At 57.6% G+C, this 25382-nt stretch overlaps 1 protein-coding gene across 3 annotated transcripts; it reads right to left on the bottom strand.

Annotated features, from left to right (window-relative positions):
• Nucleotides 1-780: 780 nt before the first annotated feature.
• Nucleotides 781-22450, bottom strand: KATNB1 (katanin regulatory subunit B1). Of its 3 annotated transcripts, none has more exons than XM_070611991.1 (20): nucleotides 21881-22450; nucleotides 20229-20530; nucleotides 15852-15982; nucleotides 12783-12900; nucleotides 7257-7357; nucleotides 6840-6881; nucleotides 6135-6218; nucleotides 5818-5933; nucleotides 5322-5393; nucleotides 5015-5165; nucleotides 4687-4877; nucleotides 4427-4557; nucleotides 3956-4006; nucleotides 2926-2993; nucleotides 2672-2791; nucleotides 2435-2584; nucleotides 2058-2134; nucleotides 1904-1978; nucleotides 1535-1651; nucleotides 781-1209 (listed from the first exon to the last, which is right to left on the bottom strand). In XM_070611991.1, exons 2-20 carry the CDS (start codon nucleotides 20266-20268, stop codon nucleotides 1077-1079), a joined length of 1968 nt encoding a protein of 655 aa, XP_070468092.1. In that variant the 5' UTR covers nucleotides 20269-20530; nucleotides 21881-22450; the 3' UTR covers nucleotides 781-1076. The 3 variants fall into 3 exon arrangements, with proteins under 3 accessions (XP_070468092.1, XP_070468090.1, XP_070468091.1); XM_070611989.1 differs by lacking the exon at nucleotides 21881-22450 and adding an exon at nucleotides 21641-21805; XM_070611990.1 differs by lacking the exon at nucleotides 21881-22450 and adding an exon at nucleotides 20660-21526.
• Between the last annotated feature and the right edge of the window lie 2932 nt (nucleotides 22451-25382).

The following is a 25382-nucleotide window of genomic DNA, read 5'->3' as shown; positions in this document are numbered from 1 at the left end:
TGGGAGGGGCTGTGCCCTCACCCCACCTGGTCAGCCTGTGACTGATACCTGAACAACGGTGCCATCACCTTGTCTCACAGACGGGAACCTGAGGCTCCTAGAGGCACACAAGACGGTGGCCACGGGGCGCCTTCTGCCCTGGCCGCGTCCCCTCGAGTGAATGGCCACGGCTGAGCGCCCCCTGCCCCCAGTGCCTACAGGACTCCCACCCGTCGGGGGTTGTGTTGGCCTGCACTGCTCCCAGCCCCAGTGGGGCCCTCCCTCCAACCAAGCGGGACTGAACCGACAGCTGCTGCCTCGGGAAGGAGCAGGGGCCCTCCTCTCAGGGCTGACCACTGGGTCAGGGGAACCTGTTCTGGGCAGCCAGCACTGGGGGCTCCTGCGGGGAGTGAAAGCTACGCAGAGCCCTCGTCAGATGGGGCAGCTGCCCTTCCAGTCCTGTCCCTGGAGGCAGCCTGGGGGATGGGGGAGGGTGCTGGGCTCTGGGCCAGCCCAGTGGTGCCTGTGTCTGCGAGGCTGCGCTCCCAGCACCCTGTAGGGTACAGCTGTTGGCCAGGCCCACAGGCATCCATGGGATGCCTCTCCCGCCTCCCCCAGAATAAGTAAACCGGCTCTTTCCCGCCCATCTGTCCCTCGGCTGCCCTCTGCTGGCCACACCGCCTGGCGCACCACCTCTGGAGCTTGGAGGGGGAGTGGTCTCCTCTCTGAGACCAGGCAGGCAGTCCTGGGTCCAGCAGAGCCACGGGCCAGAGCACGCCCCTCCCAGCAAGGAAACCAGGGAATAGTTACAAATTTAATAAAATCTGCCTTATAAATTACAGCAGCAGCCCCCGGGGTCAGTTCGCTGCCCCCAGAAGCAAGAGTTGGGCAAAGCCGGGCAGCGTTGCTGGAGAGAAGTTGTCCGAGAGTTCGGGGCTGTGGAGGGGGCCAGTGGGCCAGCGCCGCCGCCTCCAGGATGGCCATAGGGCAGCAGTGGGGGGCCGGGCAGAGGCTCATTGGCCAGTGGGCACACAGGGAACAGGAGGAGGGGCTGAGGCCAGGTCCTGAGGGCTGCTGGGTGCCCCCCACGAGGCTCCTCAGTCCAGACTGGCCATGAGCAGGTGCAGCTCGCGGAAGGCACTGCCGTGGCGGCCACTCAGGCCTGACTTGCTCTTGACAAACCCGCTGATGCTCTTGAGCTGCTTGTAGCACAGCCGGCACTTGTGTAGCCTGTGGACAGAGGGGCAGTGATGGAGCAGCTGGACACGACCCCAAGACCGCACCCGACCCTGGGCCTTTCCTGTCCTAACTGCTCTTGCCCCTCCCCAAAGAAGAAGGCTGAGGCCCAGAGTGCAGGACCCACCTAGGCAGTGCCAGGGCTCAAGGCAGAGCCAGGCCACGGAGGGCCCCACACCCTGAGCCACTGCCCAGCACAGTGACCTCCTCTACAAGCTATTTCAGCAGAGCCACCATCAAGCTGGCCCGGCCCCCAGGCCTGTGTGCCCTGGCACCCCTGCTCCCAGCATACACACACCCACCCTGCCTGGCCCCTCACCTCTCCTCCCGGCTGATGTCCACACCCACGGAGGGCGGGGCCGCCAGGATGTCAGTGATGAGGGGCAGAAACCGCTGCAGGATCAGCTTCAGGGAGGTGCAGCCCGTCTGCACATAGCTTCAGAGGCAGATGGATGATTGGGGCCATGGACAGAAAGGTCAACAGAAAGCAAGGCACAGAGACAGAGGGGGCAGAGGCAGGATCAGAGGCAGCGCGGGCTTGTTATCACTCTGGCCTCCCTGGAACTTGGAGGGGACAGCAAGGCTACACTGCCACCTCACATAGGCACTGGGGTCTCTCCCGTGGTCCCTGCAGGAGCTCTGGCGCCCCCTCCCCGCTGTGAGGCAGGCTCGGCTTCCCCACATGTACCTCTCATACTTGCTCTGCAGAAGCTTCTCGATCTGCGGCAGGACCGTGGTACACAGGTCCAGCTTCCACAAGGAGCTGGGGGAAAGGGCCAGGGACACGCGTCCTCAGTGCCCGCCCTGCCTACCCACCCACTCCACCTGCCACGGCCACTTACGCTTTCTGGTTGACGATGTTGAGGAGGTCCACCACCACCGACAGGTCATTGATGGCCACAGCCGAGTCCACTGAAGTCTGCAAACAGAGCACCTGTCAGAGGGGACTGTGTGCGACAGTGCGGCCCCGCCTGGGTGTGGCGTGATGACAGGGTTCGTGGGGTGTTAATAAGACTACACCTAAAATGATGAGTGTCAGGCAGGCCCACAAATAGCTGCTCAATGCCCAACAGCCCGTGATGACAACGAGGGAGGAAACAAAAATGAAGTCAGCCACGGGGTGGCGAGGGGGCAGCGACGGGGCCGCCTCACCCCCAGCCCTCCCTCGTGCGGCTTGCCTCCGGTTCAGCCCTGAGCCCCAGGCAGGGGCGGTGCCTGCCTTGATGTCGCCTGTGGTCCACACAGCCCTCACGGTGTCCAGGTTCTTGTGGCGGCTAGTGAGCACCACGCACATGGTGTCGTGGCCTTTGCGGATCTGTGACATGGCATCCTCGTCGACCAGCTCCGCCTGCTGGGGGATCTTCACGGCCTGGTGGGACAGGCACCCAGATGCTGGCAGCAAAGTTCTGCCCTCGCCGCACGGCTTCCACCCGCCCTTGGGTGGGGCCCTACTCACGGGCAGGAAGTCAGAGGCCTTCAGCCCGATGGGCTCGTTCCGGGCAGCAGGGATGATGGTGGGCTCAGCCTTGGGTGCAGGGGTGGAAGTGACGACGGGGGGCCGGGCCAGGACCTCGAGCTGGAGGGATCTGGAGCTCAGCGGGCGGCCACCCTGAGGCCTCCCCTCCACCCACAGCATGGACAGCCCAGACCCCTGGTTCAGGACTCCAACCCATCTGATCCCTACATCACGCCCTCTCCACCCTGATGTACATTTGGCACTGGGAACTGTGCGTCCATGGCTGGGCTGGGCTCTGCTGCTTCCTTTGCTGTGGCCACGTCTGGAGGCAAAAGGAAAAGATGGCTGGGTCAGGCCAGGAGAAGGGACTGGTGCGAAGAAAGCAGGGCTAGTGAGGATGGGGGGTGGGGCTCCGGGCATCTGTAAATGGGGGGACGGAGCAGGAGCCAGCAGTGCAGGTCCTGGGGAGGCCTGAGGGCAGGGCTGGGCCGGGCTCATCCCTCTCTATGCACCAGGGGTCTGGCAGAAAGCAGGTGTTTACCCTGTGTGTGGACGGGACCCAGGGGCTCCAGGGTGTGGTGAACCCGTCATCCTATTAGCGCGGGAGTGTGTGCGCTGGAGTGGGGTGGGGGGGGCTGTGGGGAGTGGGGCACACAGGAGGGGGAGGCCCTTCAGGAACCCAGCCTCAAGGTGGGGCGAGAGGACGGCCCCTCAAGGAGAAAGCCAGGGGGCGGGAGGGTGCCCACCCCCGTCTCTTCTCCAGCCATAAAGCAGATCACGTTCTCTCCTTTCTTAAAGCTTCCAGCGAAACACAAACCAACGACGGCCCACAGGGCCTGGCCTCCTCTCCCAGACCCGAGCCCCCACCCTCCTCTTGGCTCCCTCCCACCCAAGGCTCTGCCCTCTTCTCTCCTCACCTGGCCCTCAGGCGTGCCTGATCCCCATCGCAGGGGGCCCTAGTGACCTCTCTCACCAGCCCACCCCTTCCTCCACGGCACGTGTCCCATTTCTAGACCTGTCTGTGTGGTGGTCTGTCTGCTATTTGCCCTCCTTCCCACGGTGTGGGCTCCTAGGGGGCACCTGCCTGCCTTGTTCACACCCAATCACCAGGGCCTAGCCCAGGCTGGGCACACAGTAGGTGCTCTTGAGTGAGCGGAGGGAAAAGACCCAGTGGGAGAGAGGCTGGAGGTTGTGCCATGAAGAGGAGGCTTGGGGGAGGGGCAGGAGCTCCTAAGGAGAGAGGACCAGAGTCCCTGGGGGGCCAGGCTCCGTCCTCCAACTCACCGTCCTCCGGGGGTGCTGGGAAGGGCTCGCTTCTCCGGGGTGGTGTCCGACCTGCAGAGGCGAAGGGGGCTGAGGACTCACGTTGACCAGTCAGAGATCCTGTCTGAGCCCTCAGGGCTGGGGTCTGGGGACCCAGGGCCCTGTCAGGATGTGGGGGATGGAAGGTGGCTCCCAGGCACACAGCTGCTGACCTGTGACCCTGTCCCTGGCCCCACAAACCCTCAGGCCTGCCCCTTTCCACCCACTTGCCCCTGTGGACCTTCCTTTGCTCGGGGCGGGCAGGGGCACCAAGTAGCTGCCGGGCCTCCACTGGGGCCCAGAGGACCTAGGAACAGAGCCTGGGGCTAGGTGTGCATCAGGAGTTAAACCAAAGGAGCGGAGCGGCAAGGACGCCATCCCTGAAGGACGGCGTGCCTCCATTTCAAAATGGGGACGCTGGGGCTCGGAGGGACACCGGGGCCCAGGGCTCACTGATGCTGTTCTTGGGCTGGAAGATCTCGTTGTAGTCCTCAGCGTTCTGGATCTCCGCCTGGGACTCCCGCTCGTCCCGGTCGTCCTCGCTGCTGGGGCTGCGGCGCTCGCTCTCCGAGTTCTGCTTCACCCTGAGGGCAGGGCCAAGCCGAAAGGAGGGCAGGGCCCCAGTGAGGCCAGGGCTGCGCCCCCTGAAGTCTTCCCGGCAACAGGCCTGCGTCCTGTGCCCCCCAGCACCCTGGAGGCCCAGATCACCCCACCTCTGAGGCTTGTTGCAGGCCGTGCTGGGCCGCTCGTAGATGCGCCGAAGGGGGGCGCTGGGGTGGGGTGGCTGCTGCGCCAGGGGCCGGCTGTCCTGCACGGGGTCCTGGGCCACCATGCCTGTCCTGGTGACCCGCGTCAGGTCCACCACATAAGAGGAGACGTTGCTCTGGGAGAAGGCCACGCCTATCTGCAGGAAGTGGCAGAGCTGGGGCAGGACCTTCGCAGCAGGGGCAGTGTGGGGGGGTGGGGGTGGGGCGGGCAGGATCCCAGCTCGGGGGGGAAGTGGGGACAGAGGTGGAGGCGGGCAGGCAGTGGCCCTCTCACCAGCTGGTCGTTGCAGATGGCCAGGTCAGCCACCTTGCCCCAGTTGACTAGGACCACATCAAAGCAGCGCTCGGGCTCCCAGCCATAGACGCGCAGCGAGTCCTGGCAGCCGCTGTACAGGCAGCAGCCATCGGGGTTGAAGAGGACACTCCTGGGCCAGGCGAGAGTGGGCCATGGGTCCCAAGAAATGTGGGCAGGCTGAGGGAGCCCAGGACAGGAGGGAGCGGAAGCAGGGATGGGAAAGCCCCACCCATGTCCCTCCCACTGTCTGGGGGGAGGCCTGGGCCCTGCGCAGCCGCCTGCGTACCTCACAGGCCCCGGCTCCCCTTCGATGCAGCTCACCACCTGGAACTTCTCCAGATCCCAGAAACGGATGGTCCTGCAAAGGCAGCCAGGCTGTGCTGCGCCAGTGCCCCAACGCTGGCCTCCACCCGGGCCTGTGGCTGGGGAAGCCGGGTTCTCTCCAGACACCTGCCCCCACCCCTCCAATCAAGGCCACCAAGAGCAATGCCTGGGGCCACGGGCTGGCCCTGCACAGGCAGGGGGAGGGGACTCAGCAGGCGGGAGGCGAACATGGGCCTTGGATCCCGACATGCCTTTGAAGACCCAGGACACTGGGGCCAGGGGAGAGATGGGACCAGGCTCCGATCCTGGCAGAGCTGGCAGTCAATTCAATCTACATAGGATCATCAGGTGTATGACACCCTGGCACAGAGAGACTGACTGGGGACAGATGTACATACACACACGGAGGGCAGAGATGTGAGGGATGGCCATCACAGGCGATGGGCCCTCCTTCTCACCTGTCAGAGCTGCCAGAAGCCAGGAGGTACTCGTTGGGGTGAAACTCCACCACATTCACAGGCCCCGTGTGGCCAGGGAACTCAGACATCATCTTGCCAGCAGTCAGGTCCCAGAGCTGGGCAGGGCGGGGTGGAGGTCAGGACTGGGCCTGGCACCTTGGCTGCCCGCCCTCCCTCCATTCCAGCCTCAGCTCTTTATCCACAAACCACCTTCCACTCTGGATGGGCTTGGGACAGACACGCGAGCCCAATGGGGAGGGAGGTGAGGACCCAACCTGAGTGTGACCGGCCCCGGGCCCAGGGCAGCCAGGAGCTACCTTCACAGTGTGGTCATCTGCAGCTGATGCCAACCACTTCCCGTCAGGGCTGAACCGGAGACAGCGCACGGCCTGGCTGTGGCCCTGAGGAGCAGACTGAGATGAGCTGGGGACCTAAGCCCAGTGGGCTTCCCTCCCCGCCACCCGACTCCATCTCTGCCCTCGGCACAGTGGGGGCAGGAAGTCTCGGGAGTCCCTGGGGAGCAGGCAGGCAGGGGACAGACAGCCACGTGTGGGAGATGTCACAGAGGGACACTTCTCCACACGCCGTCATGGACAAACCAAGATGGGGTGGTCAAATAGTTTGGGAAACGACGTCTCTCATGCCTCTTTTTGGAGAGTTAAATGCTCTCTCTTAATGTCAAAGGGTGTAAAAACCTCCAAATATAATTTTTTGTTAAACTCAATGCTTCCAAACGCATATGAATAGGCACCCCTTCACCTAATGACACCTGTTACCTGCCTGCAAACCCAGAGCACGGAGCAGTTTGGCAAACACGGCTCTGGGGGATGCACCGAGAGCCGGGGGTCCAGGTGGACCACCCACAGCACTCCTGCTCCACTCACATTTCTCTCGTTTGCACTCCCATTTCTCACATTCTCACCCATGCTGGACAGCACTCCCTCCAGCCCCGCCAGCGTCGGGCCCCACCCCATGCTCTGTGCCTGCACGGCACTGGTGATGAGCGAGGGCGCCTTCCTTACCCTGTATCGGAAGACACAGCCTTTCCTCCTGATGTCCCAGAGCTGTAGGGAGAGGCACAGAGGGGCGGAGTCAGGATAGGTCATAAGAAGGTGCTGGGGCCGGGCAGGATCCAGGCACTGAAGCCTGGGTCAGAGGGCACGGTGCAGCCACAAGCAGAGAGGGCTCTGGGTCATTACACCCCAAAATGCCAGGGGTCTGGAACCTGCTCACCAACGCTGGGCAGACGCCACTCACTAACCCTGAGCAGAAATGCCTGGTGAACACCTCCACATGCCCCTTCCCCAGGAGGCTGCAGCTGCTGCTGCAGAGGGCAGACGCCCCCCCTCAGAGCCAAAAGCCAGCCCCTCAGGCAGGACACACAGCTCGTCCCCTGGCCGGCCCTGCGGGGAGGCACCAGGCTCGGAGCGGCGTCTCACCTTGATGTTTGTGTCCTGGGAGCCCGAGGCTACGAACTCGCCATATGGGTGGAAATCCAGGCTGCAGATGTTGGCTTTGTGTCCCATGAGTGTGCGCAGAACTACCAAGGGAGAAAGCAGAGACACGGCGTGAGGCACGCAGGCCGGCCCCGGAGGAGGGCCGCTGTGCTCCCTGTGTGTGCTGTAATGCAGCTGCACAGAACACAATGACACAGACTTCACAAATACGGGGAAACCAACCAGAGTCCTACCACCCCAACAACTAATTTTCTTATTTTTAACCCAAGAGATAACAGCCATTTCTGTCATTACCCGAGCCCCCAGAAAATGTACCCCCTGGCTTGTGACTCTGGGCTCGCCCCATGGATGTGCAGCTTATGATCTGCCAAGTATCCCACCACACTTGAGACAGAGCAAGAAGGATGCAGCAGAGGTCCAAGCTGCGGGAGAAACTGCTTGGTTGAAAAGAGAAATCCAGGAAGGCTTTTTGGAGGAGATGGTATTTGAGCAGGCTGTAAGGCAAGAGGATGAGGGAGGATGTCGAGCAGAGGGGAGTGATGGGCAAAGGCCCCAAGGAGGGCAAGTGGAGGGTGTGCCTGGGGTGGCCCCGATGCTCACACTCGTCCTCTGTCCAAGGGATCTTGAGGGTGGCCGTGAGGACACTCAGTGGAGCTGTGGGACTGAGGGAACACAGGGAGGACATGACAGGGCCTCAGAATGCTCAGGGGCAGGGGGTTGCTCGCCTCCTGCTGCCCCAGGGAACCATGTCTGCCACCGTTCAAAGCTCTGCAGGCAGCTCTGTGGCCCAGCCTGGCTCGGCCCACAGGCAAACCTTGTGCTTCTGTCTCGACAGTTTTCTCTGGTAACAGATTTGCCTCTTCTCTCTGGCCTCATGTGTCTTGCTTTTTAAAAGATTTCTAATTCCACTGTCTGAATGACATCAGTGACCCCACAAGTGCTGGGGCCAGGGGTGCGGGAGTCCAGCCATCCTTAGGTTTGAGCCATGGTGAAACAGGGTGCCTTGGGAGGCAGTGAGCTCTTTGTTGGAGGAGGAGTTCAAGCAGACTTCAAATGCAATGCTTTAGGGACAAAGAGTCGAGCTCCAAGCACTGAGTGAATTAAACAAACTCTACTGTGATTGTCTCCATCCTTCAGGGTCCGTGTCCAGGGCTCTGGAGCCAGACAGAACTGAGAGAAGTCTTGGCTCTGCTCCTCACTTGCTGTGTGACCCTGGGCAATCCCTTACACACTCTGAGCCTCATAGTGGGTCATGGCCAGAATTATGTAATAAAATGGACCTAAAGTTCTTAGCATGGGCCCGACGCATGGTAAGTGCTCAGTAAATGCCAGTTATAATTACTATTGGTGTAATTTCTTCCTGCACAAGGCCTGCCTTCATCCCCTCCTCTCTGTCCCCCAGGCTGGACCTTCTTTCCTCCTCAGGCCTCAGAGCACATGTCCTGGTTCTCTCTCTTGGAGCCCCAGGGATGACCCACCACCCAGTGCCATGGCCATTTGGGCACCTGTCTTGTCCCAGGACATCTGCTGAGCACTTCCGGTGTTCCCAGAATAGGCTGAGTGATTCCGAGCAGGAGTCCGCCCCCAGCAACGCCGGGCGGTGGGGATGGACGGAGGCTCAGAGGGCGCAGCAGCCTGCCCAGGCCCATCAGCAGGGCGCAGAGCCCGGCTTTAAAGCAGGCATCTGACTGAGCAGCATGCTTCCCGTGTGGCCCTGCACCTGCCTCCCATTCGTCTAAAGCTCCCAGGACAGGAGAGGCACACCTGAGAGTAGGAGGGAGGGAGTTGTTCTGGCTGTCATCTGCCTTGGGGACAGAGTCCATCCCGTCACCTGCCACCTCCCCTGATCCCCCCAGGTGCCCCTCTGTGCAGGCACCTGGGGCTGAGCTGGGACTGAGCCACCTTTACGTCCTTCCCAGACTGTGACCAGGCACCTGCCACGTCTGTCGAGTGAGTGTCTATTTCAACCACACCAAAACCTGAGCAGCTGCCCGTCCTCACTCTGTAGGGGTCACGCATCACTAGGGGCTCAGCACTGGCTTGCTGGCCAGGGTGGCATCGGGCACAGGCTCCCAGTCCAGGGCCTGGAGGGTGCAGACTCATGCCAGCTCCTGCTTCAGTCTACTCGCTTTGCATCCCACAGCACGTCTTCCAAAATCCTGCCCTGCTCCGAGAGAATGCGGCAGGTCCCAGCCCCGCGTGGGCCAGCGTCATGAAGCGCAGCCAGCCTTGCTGTGGGATCCCCGGGCTGACCCACCCTCGCCCTCTGGCTGCACCGTGGAAAGCCGGCAGGACCACATTCTTCTGGTGTGACTTCTGCCCTTGCTCTTCTGTCCCAGAAGGGCCCCTGGAAGTCCTCCTGATGCCAGACTCAGTCACAGGATCCGGAACTGCAGAGCGGAGGGGCCTGCGGGGGCTGTGTGGCCCGTGTGGGAACCCCCAGGCCCTGCCAGCTGAGTAGCTGGTCGGCCTCCACCCGAACCCTCCAGTGATGGGCTGCCTTTCAAGGCAACTGATGTGACAGTCAAGCAGCCCTTCCAGAACCCCTTCTGCTCCTGGGGTGCTAATATGTGGGTCATTTTCACTCCCGCTGTGGGTGGGGGTGGAGGTGGGCCTGAGTCTCAGCTCTTCCTGCCGAGGCTGCTGAGAGCACGTTTCTCTTCCATCAGAGAACACCCCTAAACATGAGGCAGCAAATGGCGGGCGGACAGCTGGGATGGGAGTCTGGACACCAGGATTCAAATCCCAGCTTCTGCCACCCCCAGCCACGGGGTCTTTACTCTCCCTGGCCCCAGTTTGCCCATCTGTCAAATAAGGGGGCCCTGCCAACCTGGCTCTGCATCAGAATCACCTGGAAGCTTACTGAAAGCCAGATTCCGGGCCCACTGCACTGCCGAGTCAGGTTCTCTGGGAGAGGGGTCTGGCCAGGTGTCTGGAATTAGCTCCTTGAGAGGACCAGCCCTAGATGGCCAGGGCCCAGGAATCCCAGAGGCCTTTTCTTCAGTTTTCCTCCTTTGCCCACCTCAAGGAATCCCTCACATTCCCTCATGAGGGACACAGTCGTGGCTGAGAAAGCATGGTGCCCTCGGCTCCCCACTGCAGAGTGAGGTGGTTGGGACCATCCACTGGGACTCAGGTCCAGGCAGGGCTCCCCAGGAAGTGAACCGCCTTCTGCTGAAGCTCTTCTGCTTTCTCGGCTGGAGCCCAGCCAGCCCGGCAGGCTCCTCCTTGGCCCCTTGAGTCCAGTGACACCCGAGCACACCATGCCCTCGATCCTGCACATGGCCAGGCAGCAGGACCATGTGCTGAGACGCAGCCCCTGTTTGTTATCAGGGGTCCTGGGGCTCCGTCTTTCTTAAGCAGCCCCTCCCCAGTGGGCAAGCATCACCCATGAGGCCCAGGGGCACCATCTTTCTTGAGGACCACCTACACAAGAGGACCACTGTTCTTGAGCAGAAGGAACCTGGCCAGTGGGCATGCGTGGCTGATGGCCGCGGTCCTGCAGCAGAGGCAGAGCGCACACCATAGGAAGCCCAGAAGGACCTGCAAGTCTCAGCCGGGCAGGGGCCTCTCTTCTGGAAAAGCCAGCCTCGATAAAATCCATGCTGCCGTTCCCTGCTCGGCCTTCAGGGAGCAGACGGCCTCCCGCCTGGCATGCTGGAAGGTCCAGGCCAGAGGCTTGGAAAGGGCAGAGGGCAAACACGTTTTACTTGGACCTCTCAGTGTTGGCCTGCATAGTGTTCTGAAAAATATGCTGAATTAGCTGTCAACATGCAGAAATGGGTGGATTCCACATCAATTTCCAGATTCGCAGCTTCTCTTGGAAAATCCATAGAGCTGGCAACACTGGACCCACACTGCTGTATGGCAACACCCGCCTGAGGCTAAAAGGCAGCCCCTCTTTTGGAAAAGGCGAGACTCCCCCCTAGGCCCAGAACAGAGGGCACGAGTTTATAGCCTGAGAGAAGCCAGTGAGGATCTGGCACAGGGACGAACACTGACCCACCAGGTCCACCACTGTGAAACTTCAGCACGCAGGGACAAAGAGGCTGCAGGCCTGCAGAGAGGCAGATGGGGAGAGAAGCAGGGCCCACGCTCTGAGAGAGGGACTGCCGAGGAGACGACACCGCCCTCCTAACAGCGCCCCCGGAACCTGACACGCAACGGAGCTGCACCTTCAAAATTCTGGGGAAAAGTATTTCCACCCTAGAATTCTATACTCGAACTCTAAACAAATGATGGGGGTAGAATAAAGTCATTTTTAGCCATGGACAGTCAGTCTCGAAAACTGTGCCTGTCATGCACCCTTTCTCAGTGAGCTATGAAAGAACGTGCTCCATCAAAAAGAGCGAGAAAAGCGAGCAAGACGGCCACATGGGCCTGGCACAGCAGAGACGAGAGAGCTCCCCGGAGAGGAGACAGGAGGCCCCCGGATGGCAGCTGGGCTGCAGGCCAGGAGCTCCCAGGCCACCGGGACCCAGGGGACAGAGGCTCTGAGAAGAGACGCCTCAATTATGGGATGAGTTTGAGGGTAAACTCAAGGAGGAGGCTGACTCTTCTGGCGGAGAATTTGGGGTTGAATTAGTAACAATGAGGTAAAAAACATATAGATGAAAAAAAGAACAATTATCAACTCCAGGGAAACAAAGTTATGAAAAGAAAAGAAATATAATTAGCTCTGAATAATCCTGTATGGTCCTGATAATATAAACACTGAATGTTTAAAAGGTGACACTGGGAGGATGGAGGGGAAATGTGAGTGACAGAGTCGGGGTGGCTCTAAGAGAGCTCAGTTCTCACCTTCTGTCCTAGGAAGGCAACAGCTAACGTAGCAAGTGTCTTTAAAAAGAAAAGAAAGAAACTGCCATATAGCCGTGTCGTTTGGAAAAGTGGAGGTGATGAGCAAAGTGCCAGGCAGAGGAGAGAAGCCTGTGGAGAATGAGGAGTGGGGAAAAGCTCCTTGTCTCATTGTGATGACTCGTAGAACCAGCACTATTTGACTTTCGAAACTGTGCGTAGCTTCTATAAAGATGAAAACCAAACCAAAACAAAGCCCAAGGAAACAGAAGTGCTGGCCGCCCGAGGCCCCATTCCTGCAGGCAACAGGGAGCCAGAGCTGAGCTGGGCCGCCCCCTGAGGTGGGCGCACACTCCCCAGTTCTCCTCAGAGCCACCTCACTCGAGCCCCTGTTCTGTGTGGTCCCTGGCACACTGGATGTCCTTCTGGGTTCTGAATCCACACAGACACCCCCGCCCCGCCCATCCACACAGTTGTCCGTTCAGACATCCCCTGGGCACCTCCTTGGTGCCAGCACTCAGAGATGGCAGTGCACGTAACTGCTGCCAGGCTAACGGGGGCCAGGGGTCACCACACCATCTGGTCAGGGCTCCAAGAGAGAAGCACCCAGTCTAGTGAGGACAGGCTCCCCAGAGGAAGCGGCTGGACGGCAGAGCCTGAGATGAGTACGGTGCGGGGGTACATGTGGGGAAAGCAAGCGCCAACACCTACTTTTGGCAGCTTCCAGGTCCCAGACGCGAATGGAGCCTGACTGGGAGCCGGCCACGATGAGCTCCTCGGGGGTGTTGAGGCGGACACTCTCCACCGGGGACGTGTGACCCGTCAGGCTCTGTGGAGAGAGGGCGGCAGCATCAGTGAACTGCGTGGACAGACCACCAGCTGCTGCCCCAAATTCTGGGTTCCCGGGAAGGGCATCATGAGAAGCGGCTCAGGCAGGGGGCTGCCTTCACAGTCACATGCAGGCTCCCCTGCAGATGGCTGAGCAGCCGCCTCTCAGCCTCGGCTCCCAGGGCTAAAAGCGGGCCAGGCCCCAGGCAGTCATGCTCCAGCCCCCTCCGCCTGCCCACTGTGCTCCTGACATGGACGTCACCTGATGAAATGGCCCTGGGCTCCCTGGAGGGGAGCAGCCGGCCCTCCAGCCCAGAGTCCAAGCTACCACCCCCTCGGATCTGCTCCCATCTCCTCGCTCTGCCTGGCTCCAGCCCCTCAGGAGGGGAAACCATGGCAGAACCATGGCACACTCTCGCCCCTCTGGAACTTCTGGAGGACCCTGCCACGCGCCCAGGCTGGGGCTCGTGGAACCCAGAGAGGCTTCGAGTGACTCTACTGGAAAAAACTTAGACCCCACCCGGAGCAGACAGAGCTGGGCAGGGCCGAGCCCACGTCCTGGCCTGGCCCCTCGGAGCGGTGGGAGGTGCTGACATTTCCAGCTTTCTGGAGAGGAGGCCAGAATCTGCAGTTCATGGCGTCTGTCACTCCTCACCCAGCGCTGGCCACCCCAAGGCAGTGTTTGCTAAGGCAACCTTCCCCAGGGGTGCTGGGGACAGCACAGAGAAACTGAAGGCCAGTTACAAGCAGCTTGTCCGACTCCTAAATGGTGGGGCTCCATGGAGGGCAACCGTGCAGAATCCATCTACACTGAGAAACACACATCCCTGCACACGAGCACCTCCACCTCTGGGAGCCCACGCTGCATGTGCTCCCACACGCGGGACACAGGGACCAGGTGATTCACTGCGGCAAATCTTCTTGACAAAAGACTGGAAACAACATCAATGCCCAACACAGGAAACTGGCTAGAGAAGCTGTGGCCGTCCGTGGTCGCCCAGGCAATGGACACCACTCGGCCATGAAAACCAACGAGGCCACCCTCTGAACATGACAACGACCTATCTCCAGGATACTCTAGGTGACAAAAGATGGAGGACAGCGTAACAGCAGGACAACACTTGTGTAAAAAATGGAGGGGGAGGGAAACAGGCAGACCATAAAACAATTCTGGGCAGACACGGAGAGATGGGGAGCCGGGCTGTCTCCAGGAGGGATGTGGGGTCGGGGGAGCAAGGAAGACTTTTCACTCTTGACCCCGCACCATTTGGATGTTGAACGGTATGAGTTCATACATGCACAAAAACACACAGAAATGCATCACAGGGGACTGCCTGCAGAGGGAGCCCATGCGCACAGGCTCAGGTGAGAGAAAAGGCGGCTTGTTTGACGCACTGAGGGCCGGGTCCGTGGTGAGCAAGGGCAGAGGCACCGCATGAGGCCAGCTGGGCCTGCGGGCTGCACCTGTTGTCAGAAGATAAGTCTAGAGGCCAGACCCCAACCTGTCCCCTGGGATTCTCTGGGGACAAGAGCATGGGGTCACTTTATGTCCATTTTTTGTCAGTCTTTGTCGATTCTTTTTCAATTTGTATGTTACCTTGGCATTTCAGGGGGGAAAAACACATTTGAACCCTAAAAATAAAGTGAAACAAAATAAAATTTCAATTCTGTTCTTAACCCTGACCGTGGTTTGGGTCACATCTAGGTCCTTTGCTGGATCTCAAAAAGCGCCAGATGATCAAGTGTTTACTAACACTGAGGTGATTATTCTACTAATGAATATCACCTCAACCCCTTTTTACCTTTATCTTCACTGGGACAAGAGTCCAAAGAACGATAATACTGTGTGCTGCCAGATGCTGGTGAGAATGTACATTGACTTCTGGAGGGCGATTGGGCAATATGTTTTGAAAGCTTTCTAAAAAGTGCATGCCCTTGGATTTAGTGCCATGACCACAGATCTGCTCAAAGATTTAGGTAGATGAGGACGGTCACCACGTGGCTCAGCCGAGCCAGAAAACAGGAAATGACCTCTGAGCCAAGAGCAGGGCGTGGCTAAGCTAATTCCAGCCCATCCCAACCACGGAATACCATGAAGCCATTAAAAATCATGTTGTAAAAGGACATTTGTTGACATAGGAAAATGATCACAATATTGTTATTTTAAAAAGCCAGGCTACAGAAGAGTAAGATAGTGTTCTGGAAATACGTTGTTATCTATTTAGGTGTGCACATGCATGTGTGTACATGATATTGTACATGTGCGTGCACATGTATCAATATCAGCACGTAGGACACAGACCAAAATAGCAGCCGTATGGTCTTTGGATAATGGAACTATATGTAATTAATTTTTGGACTTTTTCCTCCTGTATGCTTTCCTGTTTTGGAGACGTTTTTGGCGCTGAATGTAGTTGCGTGGTAACCAGGGGGAAAGTGCTATTAAAGAAGCAGTTCTCTAACAGCTCCAACCAGCTGCCCTCAAACCCTTTTTGTGGAATGAGGCATGGAATGAATCAAGGCGCAGTCAACATGTTGGGGGGTGGGCAAGGGAGGCTCAAACCCAGCCTGTGGGCTCATTTTAGCCTCCTCACAGGCTCCCTGGAGTTCTGTCCCATGGCCAGGTAACTCCCCCATTCCTGAGAGCTGGTCACTATCCCAACGGTCGGGGTTGTCCTGGGCCTTTTTGAGTAGAGGGCTGGGGGCGGCACTGAGGTGCTTGTCCCCCTGCCCTCGGGCTCAGCACCCAGGAGATAGGATGCCCCGTGCCGTGCCGCAGAGCCTGCGAAGCTGCCTCCCCCCAGCCCCTCCTCAGGCCCCACCCCGCCCAAGTCCCCGCCCAGACCCCAGCCCCTTCCAGGGCCCCCACAGCCCCTCCCCAGGCCCCGCCCACAGCCCCCGCCCCACCCAGGCCCCGCCCCGTCCCCCCCACACCGCCGCTGCCGGGCTCACCATGATGCAGTTGGGCTTGTTGATGGACCACAGGTTGACGCGGCAGTCGTCCCCGCCGGTAGCCAGCAGGCGCCCCGAGGCTTTGCCCAGCACCAGCGAGGACACATTGCTGGCGTGGGCGACGATCTCCTCTGCACAGGAAAGGGCAGGGGAGAAGGCAGTCAGGGGGCTGGACGGGCCGCACGCAGGACAGGTGGCCTTGCCCTGCTGGGCCGCCAGCTCCTGCGCCCGAAGCCCAGCAGAGGCTCTGCCCACTTCAGCCCCTTTGGTGCCAGACCCCTCGCGACAGGCCTGAGACAGAGCTACAGTCATTCCTACGCCGCTCTTAGGCCCCATGACTTTTTTCCCTTTTCTCCACATCAACCGGTAATATTATTGCCTTATTATGCTCAATTTTTGAAATTGACTTGCAATTTTTATTTACCTCTGTCTTGTAAGCAATAATATGCGTGAAATTACAAGTTTGAAATGTTCATTATGCTTTTTCTATGATACAGAAAGAAAATGAAAACAATTATTAAAATAAAAAATATTCACCTGTGTCCCACCTAAGCACCTCAGCTGGCACGCGCTGTGCACACAAACCCTGCTTTGGGGAACACACTTTAAGAACCATTCAGGTCAACTCCAGACAAGCTGTCCCCAGGTGAGCTCACTCAGGGCTTCAGCCCACAGGCTCGGAATCATGGACCGGGTTCTGGTCTGAGCTCTACTATTGTGGGCTGTGTGACCTTAGCTAAGTCACTCACCCTCTCTGAGGGCTGGCAAATGGAGAGAACAGTTCCTGGCTCACTGAGTTGCTGAGGATTCACTGAGAACATGCCTGTGAGCCGCTGCAAAGGGAGCGAGCGAGTGCTCCACGATTGTCAGGCAGCTAAGAAGGAATTGCTATAGAGAGTGGGTACTGGGGTGGGCACAAGAGGGTGGGCTGCATGAGAAAGCGGGGCAGGAGGCAGCCAACTGAGAGGTCTGGGAGGGAGGGGGTAGGAGTGAGGGCTGATCCGACAGAGCGGGAGGTCAGGTGGTTGTGGGCGGCCCTGAGGGCGCCTGGCCAGGGCAGCTGGGGCAGCAGTGGGGGAGGCAGACACAGCCTCAGAGAGCATCGTCAGTGCCCCAAAGGGAACAAAGCATGGGCAAGGACCCAGAGGTAGTGCAGGCCTCCGAACCAGGCCGAGTGAGCCCCTCCCCACAAGGAAAAGACAAGACAGGTCTCCCCACCCAGGCAGAGGGGAAACCCCAAGTGCCAATGCCCAAAGGCAACTGGGCGGCTGGCTTGAATGACAGTGAGGAAAAGGGCCCCTCCTGTGCTCCAGCTCCTGCCTCCACCCTGCCTGGGTCTCAGTGCTGCCCGCTGCAGATCACAGGGGGGTTGGGAAACAGCCCGGGGAAGGCTGCCTGCCAGGCAACCTGGCTCAGAGGGGCTATTAAAACTGCCTGGGGGACCAGGGCCCAGGCTGGACCTCAGGATGATACCCTACCTCAGGGCCTGGCCAGGCTAGAGCTGGGCAAAGGGAGCACCCAGCCTCAGTAAGGACAAGAGTCTCCTGCAGGCCCACCCGTCAGCCGGGGCCTTGGGGACACAACCACAGGATCCAAGGGACCTGGGCCCCTCTCTAGTCTGCATCTCAACCCAAGAGCCTTCTGTCCTACTGTAGGGACAGGTGCCTGGGGTGCTCTGGGGCTCTGCCCCGACACGTGTCTGTCCAGGAGCATCTGCTGGGCCAAAGGGACTGCCCAACCCAGCTCCGAAGGCAAACTTCTCCCTGAGCACTCTGTTCCCCAGCTCAGGCCCCTCCGCTTCTCTGAAGACACTCCCCGTGGGCACCGCTCTCCATGCGTGACCTCCCTAGAGGCCTGAGTGTCCACCCCAGCTCTCGTCCTTCCCAGGGAAAGTTCTGGCTGGGCCCCACCTCACTGGGCCTCCTCGGGTACTCTGCTACCCCTCTCTGGGCCTCAGAACTACTGTCCCTGGAGATAGACATTAATTCATAACATAAATGTTTCCCAGATGCCTGCTCCAGGCCCAGCACTGGGCAGACAGTGGGGAACGAGAGTGAAGAGGTTCCTATCTTCACGCCACAGCCTGATCAGATGGCTCCCGGGATGGGGCATCCAGCTGGAAGAACCACAGACTTAGGGCTGAGGATCTGGAGGTTGGGCCCTTCTAGAAGGGCTCAGACCACTCCCCTCTAAGCAGCCTGACCAGGGACTGACTGGAGGGACCAGGGGGACAAGGGGACATACCATGGGCACCAGGCAGAGGAGGCCTCAGCACAGGGCACTGGCCCAAGAGCTCCTCCTCTGACCTGAGGGCCAGCAGCCACCATCAGCCCAGGCTTAGGTACTGACTTTAATGCAAACAAAAAAAAAACCCTCACAGCATCTTCTGGCAGGCCAAGCTGCCGCTCCACCCGTGGCACAGGCCCATGCCAGTTTCCCAAGCTCGGGTGGCACAACCCAAGCCCCACATCCCAGCCAGAGCTGGGGAATACTGCATTCTGGCCAGAGGAGCTGAGGCCTTGCATCCCAAACAGAAGATGCAAACAACTAGGCTTCAGTGAGCCCATGTTGGCCAAGCACCTTCTGATCCTCGCCAGACTCTAGAGCCACAAGGAGCCGGAGGTCATTTGGCCTTGGGCTCTTCCAACAGCTTATACCCATGGAAACTGCAGTGCACATGAAACTGTCAGCGGATGCCCAATACGCCTGATGACATTTTCTCCCGCTTGAATACTTTGACGGCTGGTCTTGCCTTTAAGACAAAGCCAAAGCCTCACAGGGCTGGGGTCCTATGAACATGTGTCCCTGAAGACCTCGCCAGCCCACGTGGCACTATATGGTCTCCACTGCTGTGCCATAGCCCATGGCCTCCTTTGAGGCTTCCAAAGTACTGACCTTCCTGCCTCAGGGCCTTTGCATGTGCTATTCAGGCAGTCTACAGCACTCCTTTACCCCCAGCCCCCACCCCCCCCCCCCCCCGCCCCATCATCTAGTTAACTGATTCGAAGCACATGTCCCAGCTTAGAATGGGGCAGGGGGCAGATTATCTGACTCTGGCCTGTCGCTCTCCTCACACTCTGTACCCCACTGCACAGGGACCTTGTCTATTTTGCCCCCACTGGCTCCCCAGAGCTTGGTTCTGTGCTCAGGAAAGACCAACCATTGAAGGGAGAGATACCTAACCCCAATAAATACAAAGTCATACTGCCTAAAGTGAGCCCTCCTTGGAAGCCCCTAACAGGGCTTCCCCGGAACCTAGGGCTTTGAGGGACGATCTGAAAATGGCCCAAACCTCTTAGTTTACAAATGACGACACGGAGGCCCAGCAAAGAGCTTCGCCCAGGTTCTCACGGCTAAGAAGTGGAGGAGCCTTCCCCCAGCTTCTGAAAACAGCCGGGGACAGCTCGCAGCAGAGGTGACCAGAGGTGACCAGTTTGGGCACACCCAGTCGATGCCAACCAGTTATGACAGGCAGGGGAGGGCACAGAGGCACCGACGTGCAGAGCAGCAGTTCTCAAAACAGACCCGAGGAACCTCGGCATCCCCCAGAGCTTTTCAGGGGTCCAGTAGGACAAAATCGTTTCCATAATAACGTTAAGATGGCATTTTTTACCTTCTACACTCTCGTCCGCTCACAAGCACATGGTGGAGTTTTCCAGAAGATACAAGACATGTGATGACATCATCACTAATGACACGTTTGATTGTACATTCTTGTGTTTTAAAATGTCTCACTATTAATTTCTAACATGGTAAATACTGACAGGTAGAACTCCCATAAACACAAACTTTTTGGGGTCCTTAATAATTTGTAAGAATATAAAGGGGTCCTGAGATCAAAGAGTTTAGAACTCCAGTGTGGAGTACTGGGTGGGGGTGGGCGGTGCTTGTGCTCAGTTATATTCCAGAGCCCTGTCATCATCCCTCTGCCTACCCTCTCACTCCCACCCCCGCCCCAAGATGTCCTCATCTAACGGGGGAAGCTTGACTTGTGAGATGTCCGAAAATGCCAAGAACATCTTTCAGGATTTCTCGTCCCAGCCTGCCTTCCAGCCTAACTGGAAATGCTGCACTAAGTGTCTCATTATCTTCATCAGCTCACTTGAATCTCACAGCAACTCTAGAATGTAAGTGTGATTATCTCATCGCACGGACAGGAAACCAGTCTCAGAGAGGTTAAGTCACCTGCCCAATGTGACCCAGCTGAAAAATGCCAAAGTCACGATTTGCATCTTGGTCTATCTTACTCCAAAGCCTGAGAGTCTCCCCCTGGACCTCGTGCCAAGAACAGGACACAAAGCTGGGAGTTGAGGGCACTCAGCAACAAGCAGCTAACAGGGGTGAATGGGGGCAGAAAGAAAAAAGAAAACCACTCACGCAACTTCCAGGCTGTCTTGGTGACCACAGGGGTGGCCATCCTTCGGGCTGGCACCTGAAGCTCCACCCACAAAACAGGCTGTGCTTTCCTGGTGGGGTGGGGGTGGATCCCCCCCAGCCCCGCTAATCAAGTTGGCAGGGAGCTCTCACACATCCAGGCAGAGGGAACGCTTTGTCTCCCGGCCCCAGACCGCCTCGTGGTTTCAAATCAGTCACAGCAGCCACGGCAGCAGCCTGTGTGTGCCTGTCAGGATCCCGGCTCATAGAAGGTCAGGCCCGAGCCATCTCAGCTTGCCCATGGGCTGGAACACAAACAGAGGGGGTGGCTTGTTAGGAAACACTTGGTGGGCGCTCAGGGGACCCTGGGTTCACAGAACTGCCACAGCAGCTCCCTGGATCACTAAAGCCACTTAATAAAGACAGACACCCACCAAGGCCACCAGAGCCAGTAGCCACACTGCAAATCGCATTTGAGAATCTGGAGACGGGGCACCTCAGGCAGGGTGACTTGGAACACAAGCAAAAGAAGGTCCTCCTAGAGGCCAGGATGAGGGGAGGAGGCTCTGTTCCAGGAGGCTGGCTGCCTAAAGCGCAGCAGCCGCAGTGGGGCGGGCCGACCACATGTCTGCAGCTCAGATAGATTTCTGGGAGTCACTGTTTTGTCTGACGTATGGGAACGGGGCGGAGTCAGAGGCTAAGCTTAGGGGCCCTGAGAGGCATCCCAGAGTTAGGCATTGATGTCTTCTCTGGGGGGAATCTCGAAGAGGGTCCTGAGAGTCCAACCCCCCAGTTTGTGGCAAGGGATCTACTCCTGGTCCCTGGCATTCCCAAGGACAGTGCCGGGTGGGCGTGAGTCGGGATGACTCCTCAACTCTAAAAGGCCACCTCGCGGAGCCTCCTACCCACTTCCTCCAAGCCTCTTTCCCATGAACCCTCTCCTCTCCGTCCCCTTTCTCGTGGGTCCCCCCGTTCTGTCTCTGTAGTCCTCCGTTCACCGCCCCTTCTCCTGCCGCCTGTGGCCCCCATTCGTGCACATCCTGTCTCCTCACTTGGCCCCTGCCTCGCCAGACCCCCTTTATTCCCTTTTCCCCCCTGCTATCGGTATCCCCCATTCATTCACTCTCCTGCTTCTCGAGTCTCTATTCATCACCCATCCTCCTGCAGACCCCCGGCTCCGCTTCCGGCCTCGTTGTTTTCCCCTCCGGCCTCCACGCCGGTCTCGCCCTCCCGAGGCTGGGGCTGGTCCCTCGGCCTCGCCCGATCCTCCCACTCCTCTCGGCTTGCGGAGCGCCGGCTCCAGCCTGCCCCCGCCTGGAGCCCTCTCCCCGCACCCGGCCGGCCCCGCCCCGCCAGGCCCGGCCAAGTCCAGGGCCCATCGTCCCCTCGCCGCCTCGCCCCCTAGCCCACTCCACCTGCAGCTGCGGCTCCGGAGGCCGAGGCTCCGCTCCAGGCGCGACCCCCACTTGCCTCCATCCCCTGCCCTGATTGGCCGCTGCTTGACAACCGACCCTCACAACAAAACCTCCGGCCCGGAGCCCCGCCCTCCTCACCGCCGGCACCAATCAGCCGCCGCGAGCGCTCCGCCTCCTGCCAGGATTGACCAATCGAAGCAGGCCCTTCTGCCGCTTTTCCTAAGTACCCGCCCCCTTTACCTGAATTGGACTAATCGCGAGGAAGGAGCGTTCAAGAGCCGCCCCTCGCCTCCAGTGAACCAATGCGGGCCGCCGTCTCCTCGGTCCCGCCTCCGCCTCAAGCTTTCCCTTTCCTCCACCTTTCCTTCTAGCTCTCCAACCTAGTTTGCGTTTAAATAATTTGCGAGACGCCCCCAATGGCGGCTGCGCCAATCGCTTTAGCAACCGTCCCGACTCGACCAATCAGCGTCAGCGTTATTGGAAAACCAATTTCCAGCTGGCCAATGGGAAGGGGCCGTCGGGAGCGGCGTGAAGCAGCGCGCAGTCATCTTGGAGTGGGGCGAAACGGGGACCGGGCTTAGTCAGCGCTTTGCCGTCGTTCCTGCTTCTTGCCCTTGCCCGGGAGCCGTGCGGCCGTGGTCTGAGGACTTTGTCCCTCCTCTTTGGCACGAACGCTGGCCTGGATCCCTCGGGGGATGCCTGGAGGCGCTCGAGTCTGATGGGGGTCCGAGTCAGCCGTGGAGCCCAGGAGAGCTGCCCGGCGGCCGCGGCCTCGGTGATGGATGAGTGGGCTGCTCCCTTATGGGGACCGCCGACTAGGAATCCCAGAAATCCTGCTTGTCCTGTGACTCGTTGCGGGGTGAGCTTAGGGAGGGCCGTGACCGGCCAGGAGTTGGAGCCGCTTGGGAGAGACTGGTACCCACAGAAGCCGCTCCTCGGGCCAGGCCCTGGCGGCCGAGAGGGTGGTCAGCCTTCCCAGGGCCCGATGCCCAAAGACCCTCGAACCCCTCCAGCCACTCGTTGCAGCCCAGGGCTGCTCCATCTCACGTAATCTCATCATAACCCTAAGGGGTAGGAATTCCTTCTCCCGTTTACAGATGAGGAAACTGAGGCCCAGGTTAAGGTGCTTGTAAGAAACCACACGGTAATGGGGCAAGGATCTGACCCCTTGTCTTTAAAGCAAAGCCTGCGGATTGCTCCCCGTACTGCTCCCTCTGAGGGACAGAGGCTGAGGGTCTGCCCCTCACACTGTGCTTTGGGGAAGTGTATCAAAAGAGGACTAGATGAGCAGAGTAAAATCTGATCAAAACTGCCCTCCTTATATTTCACCTCAACTTTTTATTGTGAAAAACTTCATGGAGAAAACTTGAAAGAATACCATAAGGGTGTAGCTGAATAATATAGTGACCCATACACTTGGCATGTCGATTTCAACTCTTGCATCATCTTGTCGTATTTGCTGTGTCCAATGTGTATATTTCTTCTGAACCATTTGAAAGTTGTAGACATTGTGAGATTTCACCCCAAGACTAAATACTGAGTCTGTAGCTCTTAAAAATAAGGCCCTTAACCTTCATAACCATTGAATCACTACACCTAAAAAAACTAATAATTCTCAAACATCAAATCCATATTCAGATTTCTCCAGTCATCCCCGAAATATCTTTAATAATTTTTTTTCCTAACTAAGGAGCAATCAAGATTCAGTACATTCGGCTCTTTTATGCTCATTCTATTTCAGTAACTTTTTAATGACGTTAATATTTTGAAGAGGTCAGGCTGTTTACTTTTTAGGCTGGCCCCATATCCCACATTTGATTTTGTCTTGACTGTCTCCTGGTATCATTTACCTTGTTCCATTTCCCCTGAATTTCTTAAGTGGAAGTTAAAGCTTGATTCGATTCATGACCAGCTTTTAAAACACTTCATACTGAAGCATAGTACTATAGGGGAGGAGGACATTTCCTCTCCCCAAAAGTGGGTTCGTCTGGCCGGAGAGCAAATTAAATTCACATGAGACAGAATAGCAAGAGAAAATTAAACAAAGTTTTATGAGGAACCATGGCCTGGGGCCTTTCTTCCCGAAGGAAGGAAGAAAGGGCATCGAAGAAGTGGGGTGCACAGAGTGGTTATATACCCCCAAACAGGGTGTTTCACATGTGATTGAAATGTCCCTCCCACAATAGTCACAAGATTGCCCTGTCGGCACAGTGCTTGATGGACACAGCAGGTAATGGTCTGCTATCTCGGTGGGCATAGCAGGAGGCAAGTCGATTGTCTGGAGCTGGGCGGTCACAGGTGAGCGCAGCAGCAATCAGTTCCTAGCCTAAGGAAAGATGTTTAATCCTTAAAGAAATGCCAACGTTGGGAGGGGGAGGGAAGTCAGTTACAGGAGGTTACCAGAGAAGCACAATAAAATGCAGATTTAAGTCCTTGCCTTTGGTATTGATTAAGAGTTTTTAGAGAGAAGGTCATCTCCTTTCTTCTTCCTGGTACAGAGAGGGAGGCACCTTTACAGATAGAGATTTACCTTACAAATGTAAATGTGTCCTAACAAAGGGCAAGTTCCATTCCTCAGAGCCTCCTTCTCTGTCCCAGTTTATCAAAAGCGATCAGCCTCAAATAATCCTGATGCCAAAGAGACATATCTTGGGGTGGCCAATTCCAGGTCCGCACAGTACAGATACCCCAAAGGACATATAGTGTGAGTGTACGAGATTGATTCATTTCACAAACTGAACATAGTTAGGTCAAGAAGAACATCACCAGCACCGCAGAAGCCCCCCTGGTGCTCTGTCCCATTTAACCCTCACAACCCAAGAGTGACCACCATCCTGATTTCTACTACCAGTGATTCATTTTGCCTGTTTTTGTTCTTTATATAAATGGAATCATACAGAATGTACTTTTTTGTATCTGGAATCTTTTGATATTATATTTGAGAAATCCAACATGGCATCCATGTGGTTGTACTTCGTGCATTTCCACCGAGCCTGAGCAGGGTTTCTCAAGGTCAGTGTTATTGACATTTTAGGCCAGATGATTCTCTGTTGTGGGATCTGTCCTGAGCATTGCTGGATGGTTAGCAGCATCCCTGGCCTCTATACAGGAGATGCCACTGGCACACTCCAATCAACAATGTCTCTACCACATATGTATCCATTCCACTCTGGATGGACGTTTTGGTCATTTCCAGTTTGGTGCTGCTATGAACATTCTAGTGCATGCCTTTTGGTGGAGAGAGAGATATATGCATGCCTGTAGAGTTGTTCTTCATTATTCTTGTTCGTTGGATGGATAGATGAATGGAAGGATGTGATGGTGGGTGGATGGGTGGATGGAGTGCAACCTAAGAGTAGAATTGTTGGGACATGGTTTTTTAGTAGCCAGTTTTCCAGAGTGGTTGTACTGACCTCTGCTTCCACCGGGGAAGCCATCTGTGAGAGCTCCTGTTGCTTCTCATCCTCACCGACACTGACTCATTTTATCCATACTAGTGGGTGCGTGGTGGTGTTTCATTTCCCTGATGACTGACGAGTTTGACATTTTCGTGTGTTTATTGGCCATTTTTTAAACTAATATTTCGTGAGTGCTTTGTCCATGCCCCTCCCACTCCTCCCTGCTTTGCAAGTCTTCCCTCATTTCATACAGCGACGCCATCCCATTTCACAGGTGGCTAAATAGTGGCTGGCGAGCAGAGGAGCTGCGATGCAGTCCCTTGCAGTCTAATGTCAAGCCTCCG

This window comes from Equus przewalskii, chromosome 3 (assembly GCF_037783145.1).
Source record: "Equus przewalskii isolate Varuska chromosome 3, EquPr2, whole genome shotgun sequence".
Classification (NCBI taxonomy): domain Eukaryota; kingdom Metazoa; phylum Chordata; class Mammalia; order Perissodactyla; family Equidae; genus Equus; species Equus przewalskii.
Note: the sequence above shows the minus strand (reverse complement) of the source record. Positions and strands in the feature narration are given on the sequence as shown.